This window comes from Microcaecilia unicolor, unplaced genomic scaffold (assembly GCF_901765095.1).
Source record: "Microcaecilia unicolor unplaced genomic scaffold, aMicUni1.1, whole genome shotgun sequence".
NCBI lineage: Eukaryota > Metazoa > Chordata > Amphibia > Gymnophiona > Siphonopidae > Microcaecilia > Microcaecilia unicolor.
The window spans coordinates 55,580-69,803 of record NW_021963402.1 but is presented as its reverse complement, the minus strand read 5'-3'; the positions used below and the strand labels follow the sequence as shown (position 1 = coordinate 69,803).

The 14,224-nt window shown below is 44.1% G+C and overlaps 1 protein-coding gene across 1 annotated transcript in view; it reads right to left on the bottom strand.

Moving 5' to 3' along the window:
* The window catches only part of LOC115459297 (active breakpoint cluster region-related protein-like), a gene marked incomplete at both ends in the record, with an annotated part of 91,382 nt that overhangs the window by 31,415 nt on the left and 45,743 nt on the right, over window positions 1-14,224 (bottom strand). Inside the window, 2 exons of the mRNA XM_030189142.1 lie at window positions 7,012-7,137; window positions 8,684-8,852. Of these exons, the coding sequence (XP_030045002.1) occupies window positions 7,012-7,137; window positions 8,684-8,852 (295 nt within the window). The remainder of the gene's footprint in view (window positions 1-7,011; window positions 7,138-8,683; window positions 8,853-14,224) is intronic.

The window sequence follows — 14,224 nt, the reverse complement described above, 5'->3', positions numbered from 1 at the left end:
AAGTCTCCTGAGTTTGCTCTGTGTATGTTCCTGTGTATGACTGGGTTGCCCGGGTACAGTGTCCCTATGAGCCTGGGTCCAGCTTACTAGTCATTGTGTTGATTCCTGCTGACTGCCAGAACCCGGATAGTTCCTGCTTGTCTGCCTTGCCTTCGCCTAGGTGCCCGGGGGCACCCCTGGATCTTCATTCCTGCTGCTCCTGTAAGTCCTACCGGCTGCCAGAACCTGAAGGCCCAACCCGAGGGGGTAGGCAGTCAAGTGTAGGTGAAGACTAGGTCCAGGGGGTTCCAGTTCTGTGGGTTCCGCTCCAGTGTGTCCCAGCCCAGCGGGTTTCACTCTTGTATGTTCCAGTCCAGTGGGGCCACTCCAGCGTGTCCAGGCCAGTAGGCCCCACTCCAGTGCGCACCCGTCCGGTGCGTTCCAGTTCCGAGTGTTCCGGTGTACAACTCCAGTCCGGAGTTCCGGTCCAGTCTTTTCTCTTTTCTACCTGGAGGGTGATTTTGCCTTAAGGACTCACAAACCCCGCGCTCCCAGGGAAGAAGCCTGAAGGTATGCAAAGGACCTCGAGAGCGCGTCCCGCGTGGGCGGCGCGACACCTAAAGTCACTTCACTGGCTCCCTGTCTGCTTCCGCAAACAGTTCAAACTTCTCTTACTGACTTTTAAATGCATCCATTCTGCAGCCCCCCATTACCTCTCCACTCTCATCTCTCCCTACATTCCTTCACTGGACAAATCTCTCTTGTCGTCCCCCTTCTCCTCCACTGCTAACTCCAGACTTCGTTCCTTTTCCCTCACGGCACCTTATGCCTGGAATAGACTTCCTGAGCCTGTACGTCTAGCTCCATCTCTACCTGTTTTCAAATCTATGCTGAAAACCCACCTTTTCACCACTGCTTTTGGCTCCTAGCCACTACTCAATTGCCCTCCCCTTGTTCCTTCTCACCCAGTACTTCCCTCGCCCTTAATTGTCTTGTCTGTCTGTATTTTTTAGATTGTAAGCTCTTTTGAGCAGGGACTGTCTCTCTGTATCAGGTGTTCAGAGCTGCATGTGTCTGGTAGCGCTATACAAATGCTAATAATAATAATAATAATAAGTAGTAGTAGTAGTAACCATGACAGTGTTGTCCTAAAAAGATGGATCCTGGCCTAGTCAGAGTTTGGTTCATAGCCCTCAGTACAGAAAGGATGATACACTGGAGATACCCTTACAAGTCCACACAGTGAGGTTTTGGGGTCTACACTCAAGGTCCTCTGGTAGAGGAGTGCCTAAGGTGTTTCTTCTGAAGGTGGACCCAAATAACCTTGGATCAGTGTGTCCTCAAAGTTATTCAGGACAATTATGCTCAAAAGTTTGCTTGTCCTTTTCTGGACAACTTCTTAGAATTGCCCTTTCATGTGGTTACAAATGTGGCAGCGGTCAAGGCAGCTCTCAAAAGGCTGATCCACCTTCAGGCAGTGGTACCAGTTCCTCTAAATAAACAAGGAATGGGTTGATACTTCATTTACTTCGTATTGCCCACAAAGGAATGGACATTTCATCTTATTTTAGAGCTCATGCAAGTCAGGGTGTTGACAGTGGAAGTACTATGGTCCATCATAGGGGCAGTCTGGTGAGGTATGTTCCCCGTATCATTGGATCTGATGGAAACATACTTGTGTATCTCCATATGTGATGAACATCAGCTGTTCCTACGTTTTACATTTCTGGGGAAGCACTTCCAATTTTTTGCACTGCCATGTGGTCTGACTATCCAGCTTATTTTCGAAAGTTAAAGACGCTCATATTTCGACCCAAATCGGGAGATGGGCGTCAGTTTCCCATGGGCGCCCAAATCAGTATAATCGAAACCCAATTTTTGGCGTCCTCAACTGCAGTCCGTCACAGAGACGAACAAAGATCATGGGGGCGTGTCAGAGGCGTGGCGAATGTGGACTGGGGTGTGGTTATCGGCCGAGGAGAGATGGGCGTCTTTAGCTGATAATCAAAACAAGAAGGGCGTTTTTGACGAGAATTTGGTCCTCTTTATTTGGACCCTTTTTTTCAGGTCCAAATCCCAAAAAAGTGCCCCAACTGACCAGATGACCACCGGAGAGAATCGGGGATGACCTCCCCTGACTCCCCCAATGGTCACTAACCCCCTCCCACCAAATAAAACCCACTTTACAAACTTTTTTCCCAGCCTGTATGCCTGCCTCAAATGCCGTACCCACCTCCATGACAGCAGAATGTGTTATATCCCTTTCCCTGATTCTGATGTGGGTCTCGGGTGAGTGTGACACCTTTTCTGTTAAGGGCACTGCAGAGTCACATCAGCAATGCATTGTGGTGGGTGTAGGGTAGTGGGCTCCGTGATTCCACTAGCTTGTGTTAAATGCTTACGATGTTGGTAGTTGGTAGGCTCTACTCCCATGGTGCTTTTCCCTCTGCTTACTGGGTCAGTGTGCCCTGTTTTGTTTCCGGTAGTCCATGAGGTAGTGGCCATTTGTGTAAGACACTTTTAGATTCCTTTCATGTGTTAGCCACGTTACAGCACTTAGTTCTTACCTTGAATGTTGCTGAAAGAGGGCATTGTACACCATTCTGCCAGCTCGGACCTACTACTGCTAATCTCAGTACCAGGGAGACTCGTTGCCAGTGGGGCACAACCTCTGATCTGCAGTTAACTGTGAGTAAAGGTTCTTATTCAAATAAAGGACGTTTTCAGCAAGATTAGTCTTCAGGTGTGAACTGCTGTGCCAAGGTTATACAGCAGCAACAAGTCCTGTCCCTGGAGCACATTTAGTGAGTACTGCAGTGCACTTCAGGTAGGCAGACCCAGGCCCATCCCCCCCCCCCCCCCCCCACCCGTAACACTTGTGGTGTTAAATGGGAGGCCTCTAAAACCCACTGTACCCACATGTAGTTGCCCCCTTCACCCCTAAGAGCTATGGTAGTGTTGTACATTTGTCCCTCCCACGACCAAATGGCTTGGATTGGGACGTTTCTGAGCTGGGCATTTTTAGTTTCCATTATGACAAAAAAAAATAAAATGCCCATCTCAGAAGGAACCAAATCCATGGCATTTGGTCCGTCCAAACCGTATTTTCGAAACGAAAGATAAACGCCCATCTTTTTCGATAACACGGTCTGTCCCGCCTCTTCACATACCCGTTTTCAGACATAGACACCCATGGAGATGGGCGTTCGCGTTCGATTATGCCCCTCCACGGCTCCCAGAAAATTTTCCAAGATAATGGTGGTGACAATGGCAATATTAAGGAAAGCAGAGGTACTGGTCCATTTGTATTTAGATGTCATAACAACAAAGTCATATTGGGGGCCACTGCTCATATATTACACTTTCTATAGGAACTGGACTGGGTGGTCAACTCAGTGAAGAGCAAGCTGATCCCAGATCAAACAATATGGCATTTGGGAGCCCTATTCAATATTAGCAGGGGAAAGTTTTTGACCACAGAAATACAGCAGAAATTGCAAGATCATATACAGAAGTTACTCAAGTTCAAGCTAATGGCCGGGAATTGCCTTCTAGTTTGAGGTCCATGGCAGCCACCTTGAAGTTAGTTCCTTGAGCCAGAACCATATGTGCCCACTGCAGAGGTCCTTGTTGTCACATTGGTCACCTCAGAGCCAACAGTGGAAGGAAATGCTCCCCTTGAGAGGAGAGACTAGGAGCAGTCTGTCTTGGTGAGTTGCAGGAGTCGAATGTATGGCAAAGTATAAGTCTAGAGATGCTGCACTGGCTGCTGGTGATAATGGATGCCAGATTCAAGGGCTGGGAAATCATTGTCAGGGCCAAGTGACCTAAGGATGATGGCTCATGGAGGAGACCTCTTGGCCAATCAGTCTCTTGAGGTCAACAGCCATACACTTGGTGCTGGAATCCTTTCAGCAGCTGGTGTAAAACAGGGCAGCATGTATTTTTTGGATAATGCCACAGCAGTGGTCTATTTCAATCACCAGGGGGGAACAAAGAGCCAAAAAGTAGCAAAGAAAGTAAAGATTTTGATGGGCTAGGCAGACCACAACTTGTTGTATCTTTCTGCAATCCATTTAGCGGAAATGTAGAAGGTGTAGGTGGATTTCTTCAGCAGACCCACCCTAGATCCCGGAGAATGGAGTTTAGCAGATGATGCCTTCAGAGCCTTAGTACAGAGTTCAAGGACACTAGTGATAGATCTCATGGCATCAGAGTGACATAATTTTTATGAAAGTAAGATTGTACTCCACCTTGGATAAGACACATATGGAGATACACAAGTATGTTTCCATCAGATCTAATAATAAATGATAAATAAAATGCCAAGGTTCCCAGGTTTTTCAGTTAAAGGCATGACTGTCGGGCAGAAGGCCTAGATGGGCTCATTCAGCCATGGCCTTAGGGACAGCTGTTATATATAATTCCCTCTATGGCCACTGCTGGAGCGAGTCATTCAGAGGCCCATTGGAGTCTGGTAGTGCTAGTGGTGCCAGATTTGCAAATAAGGACCTGGCATGGAGACCGCACACAGTTCTGAGTGGACATGCTGATAGTGTTGCAGTCTTGAAAAGGTCTCGTGTTATGAGGTCTGATTCCAATGCCCAGTGCAGGCTGATTTTGTGTTATGGCTTGGCTCTTAAAAGGACAAGATTGTAGAAAAAAGGCTATTCATTCTCATGTTATAGAGACTTCATTGAGTTCATTGACTTCTTTGATGTATGTCAGAGTGTAGTGAGTATTTGAACAGTAGTGTGAGCAACAACATATTCAGCCATTAAATTCTTCTGTTTCAGAGAGTCTAGAATTTCTTCAGGATGGTTTGGACAGTGGGTTGGCCTTGGCTTCGCTGAGGTTGCAGATAGCGGAAATATCTTACATAAAGGTTGTGCTGGCAGCTGATCCCTGGCGTCCCACATGGATGTGGCTTGATTCTTGAGGAGGGTTACATTGTTGAACCCTCTCAAGCATTCAATGGTCTCTCCTTGGGATTTGAATCTAGTTCTGTCCATGTGAGTAGAGGTGCCATTTGAGCCTCTGAGGGATGCCACCTTAAAAACTCTTACCTTAAAGACTGTATTTTTAATGGTGAATTATTTAGCAAGAAGAATTTGAGACTTACAGGCTTCATCAAGAGCTGTTTTTAGTCATGTCATGGTCATGGGAGAAAGTGGTTCCTTCCTTTCTCCCAAAGAAGGTGTCAGTCAATTTTTCTTCCAGTGTTTCCTGAGAATTTGGAACAAGGAGTCAGACATGCTTCATTGCTTGGATATAAGGACAGTGTTGCACTGTTATTTGAAAAAGATGGAAAACTTTTCCAGGTCAGACAAGTTTATGTGTTATTCGTAGGAAAAAGAAAAGTGAGGTCTCCTCTAAGGCAATGACAGCTCATTGGGAAAAGGAGGCTATTCCAGACTCATACTCACTGAAAGGTTACTCGATTCCTTCAGAGTTAAGTGTATTCTACAAGGAGACAAGCTTAATCGTGGGAGGAACACAGGCTTATTCCCCCTCAAGAAATTTGTAGAGTAGCTATGTGGTCATTTTTTAATTCTTTTGCCTATCATTATAGACTAGATGTCCAAGCAACAGAAGATGTATCTTGTTGTGCTAGTGGTTTGAGGACTGTTTTTGTCTGGTTCTCACCCTTAAAGTCTATTGCCTTGGTACTTTCCATGCATCTGGACTAGTCTGGAGGGATGCCAAGGAAGGAGAAATTAGAACTTCTGCCAATTTTCTTTCCTTTAGCCCCTCCAGACTAGTCTAGAACACACTCTCTGATAGATTTAAGCTAGATAAAGAATCTGAAGTTAGTGGGCCGTGTTTGCTGCAACTAAAGGTATCCTCTGTATTTGTGGTATGGCCTAGTTATGTTTGTAAGTTATTCATTTTGGTTAGTTCTTGTTTCTAGGGTTTTTCAGGCTATTCTGTGTCCTATCTGCTTTATTATTGAAATGCTGATTAGTAAGTGACTGCACAAGATTCTTAAATGATGATGTCACTAGTTAGTGGCTCTCAGTCTCCATCTTCTTGCAGGAGAAAGCATAGCCATGCACTTGGACTGGTCTGGAGGGACTAATGGAAAGAAAATTAGCAGATAAGAATTAATTTCTCCTTGAATAAAATTATCCCAGGCAGTGGCGTACCAAGGGGGGGGGGGGCGGTGGGGGCGGCCCGCCCTGGGTGCAGGCTGCTGGGGGGGTGCCATGCGCCTGTTGGCTGAGTCCGCTCGTTCCCTCCCTGCTGCTCCCTCTGCGCGGAACAAGTTACTTCCTGTTCCGGGGCAGAGGGAGCAGCAGGGAGGGAACGAGCGGACTCGGCCAACAGGCGCATGGCACCCCGCCCCCCCCCCCCCCCCCCAGCAGGTAAAAATGCACCCGGGGGGGAGGGTGTAATTTCGCCAGTGGGGGGGGGGGGAGTAATTTCGCTGGTGGGGGGGGGGGGGCTGCGCTGCACCCGGGGGGGGGGGGGGGCGCATCGGCGATCCACCCCGGGTGTCAGGCAGCCTAGAAACGCCACTGATCCCAGGAATTACATCATAAAAGTATGCATGGTGACAAGGTGGAGCAAAGTATGGGAAAAGCATGAGCAACGATGAATTCAGCCATTAAAGTCCTCTGTTTCAGATATTATAGAATTCTTTTGCATGTATTTTAGAAAATATACTTTATGCAAACATTTACACCTGCTACCAAGCAAGTGTAAATGTCTGTGGCTTCATGCTAGGTGTGATTTCTGCCGCTTTGCCCCTAGTATTTATAAAGACACATGGACACTTGGAGGGTTCTTCACGACTAGCAGAAATTATGCCTAAACTGAAGCCGTGGAAATTTACGCCTCCTTAACTAATTTTATAAAAGACCTTTTGCATGCATAAAAAAGGCCTTTATGCATGATAATCCTTCATAAAATTACCCCATAAATGTTTGAGTGGTAGTTAGATAGCTAGGTGGCAGTAATGATGATTGCACGATTGGCACTAGGTAGGTAGTAGGAGCACCTTCTTGCTGGAAGACTTGCTTAGTCACTCACCTTGCCAATCTTGCTGTGGATGCAGAGTGGCACTGTTGGGGAGTTCTGTATTAGCCAGAGTTCACTGTCCAGTAATTTCTTCCTAGTTTTCTCCAACACTTTGTTCACTGGTCCCCTGTTCTGCTTCTTAAAGAATGAAAGATAAAAGTCTCGTTTGAAGTAATTCTGTAAGGAGGGCACAAACATTTAGCGGCTCTTTTACTAAAGCTTAACACATGCTAAAGTAATTAGCATGTGCCAAATGCTAGGAAGTTCATTTTATACCTATGGGCTTCTTAGCATTTAGTGTGAGCTAAGTTCTAGTAAAAGGTCCCCTTAGGCACCAAGAATGCATGTTAATGATAAGATTATTGGCACTATGCACATCTGTGTGTAATTGCCATTATTCTGGCTACAAACTATTCTATCAACAAAAAACAGCACCAAGTGCCTTCAAAATAGGGATGAGTCTTTAATTCATGGACCCGACACAGGCCGTGATTTGGCACACAGCGCCTGTGTCAGGGGTCATTTAGAGAAGTAAATTGCAATCACAACGAACCCAGCCTCAGGGTTATAGCTCATAAAACATCCAGTGTAGTGCCTTGTAGCACTCTGGTTTGCCGCCATTTCTACAAAAGATGCCAAACCAGAGTGCTACAAGGCACAATTTCACTGGGCATTTTATGAGCTATAACCCTGAGGCTGGGTTCGTTGTGATTGCAATTTACTTCTCTAAATGATGCCTGACACAGGCGCTGTGCGCCAAATCACGGCCTGTGTCGGGTCCATGAATTAAAGACATCCCTATTTTGAAGGCTCTTGGTGCTGTTTTTTGTTGCTTGTGTGCTTGTACTTTGACCCACCCCATGCTGCTGTACAAGCTATTCTATAAAATGGTGCCTAAACGCGATGGTGAGTGATTTGCAGGTGGGCATACATATGTGTGGAGTGTGGGCGGGGTGAACAATTACATGTGTAAATTATAGAACACTGTAATTTACAAGCATGTTTCATTAATCTAGGTGTGAGCATTTACATCAGTTCTATGGCTGGTGTGAGTAGTTGCGCCTGAATTATACGCACATATTTGCATTACTACACTAATATTCTGTAAAGAAAAGTAGGCGCTTACTTTTCTTTATAGAATAGGCTTCAGATAGGTGCCTAAAAATAGAGCACCCTCATTATACACAGGTAGAGAACAGGGACCATAGACACAGACCCAGTGACGTTTCCTTTTCTTTCAGGGGCTCCACCCAGAAACTAATGCAAAGTCCATAATTACACAACAATTTTCAAGATATTTGCATTGCTTTCTTGTATCTCTTGGCTTCATTCTCTTCCTCTGGTTTTCTGCCTCTTTATCTCTATCAGTCTTCTTTCTCTGGTGCTTTCTCAGCCCACTGAATCCCTGCCAGTATATGAAGAATTATTTATTTATAAAACTTTATGGTACCCTCTGCTTGACAGCCCAAAATGCCAATCAAGATGGTATACAGTCATAAAATATAAAAACCCCAGTTAACGTCAAGGAAATAGCAGTGCTCTCACTGCTTTCCTAACCTGCAAGCCTGGCATTCATTCATTCATTTTGGCTTTGCTAAACTGGAGACACTAACAAAGTATCTTGGGAATTAATAGATGTTACTGGGTGTCCTCAATTCTCCTGAATTTCATTGATTTGACTTACCTTCTCCTCCTGGATTTCCAGCCTAGTCTGGTGGATTGTCTTCCGTATGTCATTTATGAGCTCCTGTGGCTCAGCTGGGATTGTTGGCACAATATCTTCCTCTACCAATGATTGCAGAGTGAGGTCAGTCAGGAGGACAGACCACTCATGCTTATAATAGTCCTGTTTCCTAGTAAAACAGAAAGAAAGGAGGAAGAGCTGGGGAAAATGAACAGTGCTAAAATTATGGCACTCTGAGTTCCCCCATTCTCACCACTTCTATACTGTTCCCTATAGCATGTCTTGTTGGGTGGGTAGATGATTGGAATAGATTATATGTTTGATTAGCTAAGTGAGTGAATAGGCAGATGATAGAATGGCCAGATGGTTGGGTTATTCTGTCTCTGGATGATTATGCTGATGAATGATTGGATTGTTAGTTGGACTAATGGTTACATACCTTCTAGGTTCAATTATAAGACATGGAGATTTAACAAAAAATTTTCAAAATCCCATCTGGTGCTGAACATTGCTTGTGCTTGTTTATAAATATCAGTTACCTAATGTGCCAGAATATTTGTCTTGCCTTCTTATTCCCTATGCTCCTTAATCATTAATCCAGCACAGCTATACAGGTGATCAATAGCTGCAGGAAGTGGATTGTTCAGTCTGAAAAGTTCCTTCACATCAGGCCAGGCTGCAGCACTACTGATGTCTTATGACTGGGTCTGCAGGTATTGATCAAGGAACTCTTTCTGAAACACTTCTGTATAGTAAAGAATGCCTTATCATCATTATTGTCATTATCATCTGTGTTACAAGTAGTGCTGTCTAATTTATCACTTGCATCTTCATCTTTGTTATCATCGTCATGCTGGTCAATTGCAGAGAAAGCTTTCACAAAGTTGGAATCATTGTGTAACAATTTTTCATCTGATGGCAAACTCTATTTGAATAAGAACCTAAGCGTTGCCATACTGGGACAGACCAAAAGTCCATCAAGACCAGCATCCTGTTTCCAACAGTGGCCAATCCAGGTTACAAGTACCTGGCAAGATCCCAAAACAGTACAATACATTTTAAGCTGCTTATCCTAGAAATAAACAGTGGATTTTCCCCAAGCCCATCTTAATAATGGCTTATAGACTTTTCTTTAGAAAACTAGCCAAACCTTTTTAAAACCCGGTAAGCTAACTGCTTTTACTACATTCTCTGGCAAGAATTCCAGAGTTTAATTACAAGTTGAGTGAAGAAATATTTTCTCCAATTTGTTTTAAATTTACTATTTTGTAGCTTCATTGTGTGCCCCTTAGTCCTAGTATTTTTGGACAGAGTAAACATTGATTCACGTCTACCTATTCCACTCCACTCATTATCTTATAGACCTCTATCATATCTCCCCTCAGCCTTCTTTTCTCCAAGCTGAAGATCCCTAGCCGCTTTAGCCTTTCCTCATAGGGAAGTTGTCCCATCCCCTTTATCGTTTTTGTCACACTTCTCTGTACCTTTTCTAATTCCACTATATCTTTTTTGAGATGCAGTGACCAGAATTGCACAAAGTATTCAAGGTGCGGTTGCACCATGGAGTGATACAAAGGCATTATAACGTCCTTATTTTTGTTTTCCATTCCTTTCCTAATAATACCTAACATTCTATTTGCTTTCTTAGCCACCACTGCACACTGAGCAGAGGGTTTCAACATATCAACGATGACACCTAGATTCTTTTCCAGGTCGGTGACTCCTAGTGTGGAACCTTGCATCATGTAGCTATAGTTGAGTTCCTCTTTCCCACATGCATCACTGTGCACTTGCTCACATTAAGCATCATCTGCTATTTGAATGTCAAGTCTCCCAGTCTCATAAGGTCCTCTTGTAATTATTCACAATCCTCTTGTAATTTAACAACTTTGAATAACTTTGTGTTTTCAGCAAATTTAATTATCTCACTAGTTACTCCCATCTCTAGATCATTTATAAATATGTTACAAACAGTGGTCCCAGCACAGACCCCTGTGGAACCCCACTATCTACCCTTCTCCATTTAGAATACTGAACCAGTTAACCCTACTCTCTGTTTTTTATCCTTTAACCAGGTTTTTATTCCACAATAGAACACTACCTCCTATCCTAGGACTCCAATTTCCTCTTTTGTGAGATGCTTTATCAAAGGCCTTTTGAAAATACATCCAGATACACAATATCGACCGTTCAACCTTTATCCACATGTTTGTTCACCCCTTCAAAGAAATGTAGTAGATTTGTGAGGCAACATTTCCCTTCACTAAATCCATGTTGGCTTAGTCTCATTAATCCATGCTTATGAATATGCTCTGTAATTTTGTTCTTTATAAGAGTCTCTACCATTTTGCCTGGCACTGACATGAGGCTCACCAGTCTATAATTTCCCAAATCACCTCTGGAATCTTTTTAAAAAATTGGCGTTACATTGGCCACCCTCCAATCTTCCAGTACCAAGCCTGATTTTAAAGATAAATTATGTAATGCTAACAATAGTTCTGCAAGTTCATTTTCAATTCTATCTGGTTCTAGGAATTTACTACTCTTTAGTTTGTCAAGTTGCACCATTATATCTTCCAGGTTTACAGAGATTTGATTCAGTTTCTCTAACTCATCAAGAACTGCTGCAAGAATGTTATGAGTGGGAACCCTTCTGTCTTTTGGCCGACAAGCTGACTTCTTTTCCAAAGACAATCAATCCAGTCAGTGATGTGCTGGTAAATTTTTAACAGGCTCTTTCCTCAGGTATAGCCAGCCTTGCAATTTTTTTTGGGGGGGGAGCATGCAGGGGTGGACTTGGGGGCCTCAGTCTAACTCTGCACCCCCCCCCCCAAATTGTAGGGCTGGCTATAACCAGGGAGAGAGCCTGGGGGGGGGGGGGGGGGGCAATGCATTACTGTCTGTAGGGAAAAAAAAAAGATTTTAAATGCTCCCAGGTTCCAACTAATTTATGTTTAATGTGGGATAAATACCGTAAATAAATAGAAAGATAGAAACTCTGAATGTTGAGCACCTGATTCTCATAACATGATGTCTGTTTAGTGGCCCTTTACCAGGAGAAGAATAAAATCTCTGCACGAATATAACATATGCTAGGGTGTCCCTATAACCAGCCCCTCCATTGACACATTGATTACAGTTTATAACAAATTCCTATTTTATTTATGAAAAGTTATTCTGTTATTATACTTCCTCTATGTACATCTGTATGAAGAAGCTGGCATGTTTGAAAATATAAGTGAGCTTAAATACAATTCACATTTTTTTATAGTATTCTCCCCACCCCACCCACCTACCTTATTAACTATTCCACTCCCCACTCCCCCGAGCCGCAGGTCCAAGCACTACCTGAACTGAAGCCACCCGGTGGTCTAGTGGATCTGCAGGGCAGGAAAGAGTCCCCAGTCTTTCTTGCCCGCTGCTGGTGCTGACTCTCTTGCTGCTGCATCTTCTTAAAATGGCTGCCGAGACTTACAACGGCGGCCTTGCAAGACGTCAGCGGAAGTCTTGTGAGACTTGCCGCTGAAAGTCTCAGCAGCCATTTTTAAAGAGCGATGCGGCTGCAGGAGGGTCAGCGCTAGCAGCAGGCAAGAAAGACTGGGGATCTTTCCTGCCCAGAAGAATCCACTAGACCACGAGGGTGGCTGCCTTTAGGTATATGCCGGGACCCTGCGGCTCGCAGGAGGGAGCGCCCTGCCTGAACAACAACAACTGGCTTGCCCTGCCTGAACAACCATCTCGCAACTATTAAAAATTTAACAACCGGCTCTTGTGAGCCAGCTCCAGCACACCACTGAATCCAATGGACAGTCACTCCAAAGAGAGCTTTAAACTAAATTTTCTGGGGATGGGTGAGAAAAGCTCCAAAGTCACTAACAATCCTCAGGACAGTAAGATCTCAATCACCCCTATAGAAAGGGAAAAAAAGGAAAAAGGGTAATATCTGGAGAGCCTTACATACCAGTGCACATAATTGTATGATAAACAAATGGCTAGATCTAGAGGATGCAATGATAGAAGCCAACCTGGATTTCGTGGCAGTCACAGAGGTGTGGTTCACGGAGAACCATGACTGGGATATAGTTATACCTGGCTATAATGCACTCAGGAAGGACAGAGTAGAGGAATGGCATTATATGTTAAGAATAATATCAAAGTAACAGAGCTTCAGGATGTACGGGGTAAGGAAGAAGCGCTGTGGGTTAAACTGCTAAGAGGGAAAAGAAAATGTATTTATATTGGTGTAATATACAGGTCACTTTCACAGTCAAAAGAAATGGACAGACTTAATTGAAGATATCCACAAGACAGCTAGGAGAGGGAAAGTACTACTGATCGGTGATTTTAGTATGCCGGACGTCGATTGGGGCATCCCTGCTGCTGGGTCGGCTAGAAGCAAAGGGATCTTGGATTCACTACAGGAAGAATTGTTTCAGCAGTGGGTGATAGAACAGATGTGGGATGGAGCTATTCTAGACCTTATGCTTACAAACAAGGACATTGTTTCTGATGTTACGGTGGCAGACCATTTGGCATCTAGTGATCACTGAATGGTATGGTTCAATATTAAGACAAAGTGGGAGAGGGCTTATTCGAGATTGAATGTCCTAGATATCAAAACAACTAATTTTGCCAAGATGGGAGAATTTCTCAAGGAAGAGTTGGTTGGATGGGAACAGCTGAAGGAAATAGAACAGCAGTGGATGAAACTGAAAAGAGCTATTTTAAAGATGACTATCCTTTATGTTAGAAAATTACATAAGAGTAAGAGAAAAAGAAGGCTGCTCTGGTTCTCAAATGCTGAAAAGGTAAGTGAAAGAAGATTAGCCTGCACAAGTTACAAGAGGACTCAGAAAAGGGAAGACAAGCAAAAATACCCGGAAAAGCTAAGAGAAGCTGGAAAAACTGTCAGGAAAGTGACATTTGGCATCTAGTTTACTCATGTGATGAGTAAACGAATGGAAGAAAAGATAGCCAATATGGTAAAATTGGGGGACGAGACATTTTTCAGATATGTAAGTGACATGAGGAAGTGCCAAAATAGCATTGTGAGGCTCAAAGCTAAGGAGGAGAAATATGTAGAAGTTAATAAGGATAAAGTGAACTGCTTAACAATTATTTCTGTTCTGTGTTCAGGGATGGCCGGGAGTAGGACCGCAGAAAACAAATGCTAAGGGGGGGGGTGGATGTGCGGTAGACTGGGACCGATTCTCAGAAGACTGTATTCGTGAGGAGCTAGCTAAACTAAAAGTAGAGAAGCGATGGGGCTTGATTGTATACATCCGAGGGTACTTAAGGAACTTGGAGATGTTCTGGCAGCTCCGCTGTCTGAATTGAATAGACTGCAGGACCCAAGGCAGCATGGCTTCACTAGAGGCAGGTCGTGTCAGATGAATCTACATAGTAACATAGTAAGTGACGGCAGAAAAAGACCTGTAGGGTCCATCCAGTCTGCCCAATAAGATAAACTCATGTGTGCTACTTTATATGTATACCTGACCTTGATTTGGATCTGCCATTTTCAGGGCACAAACCGTAGAA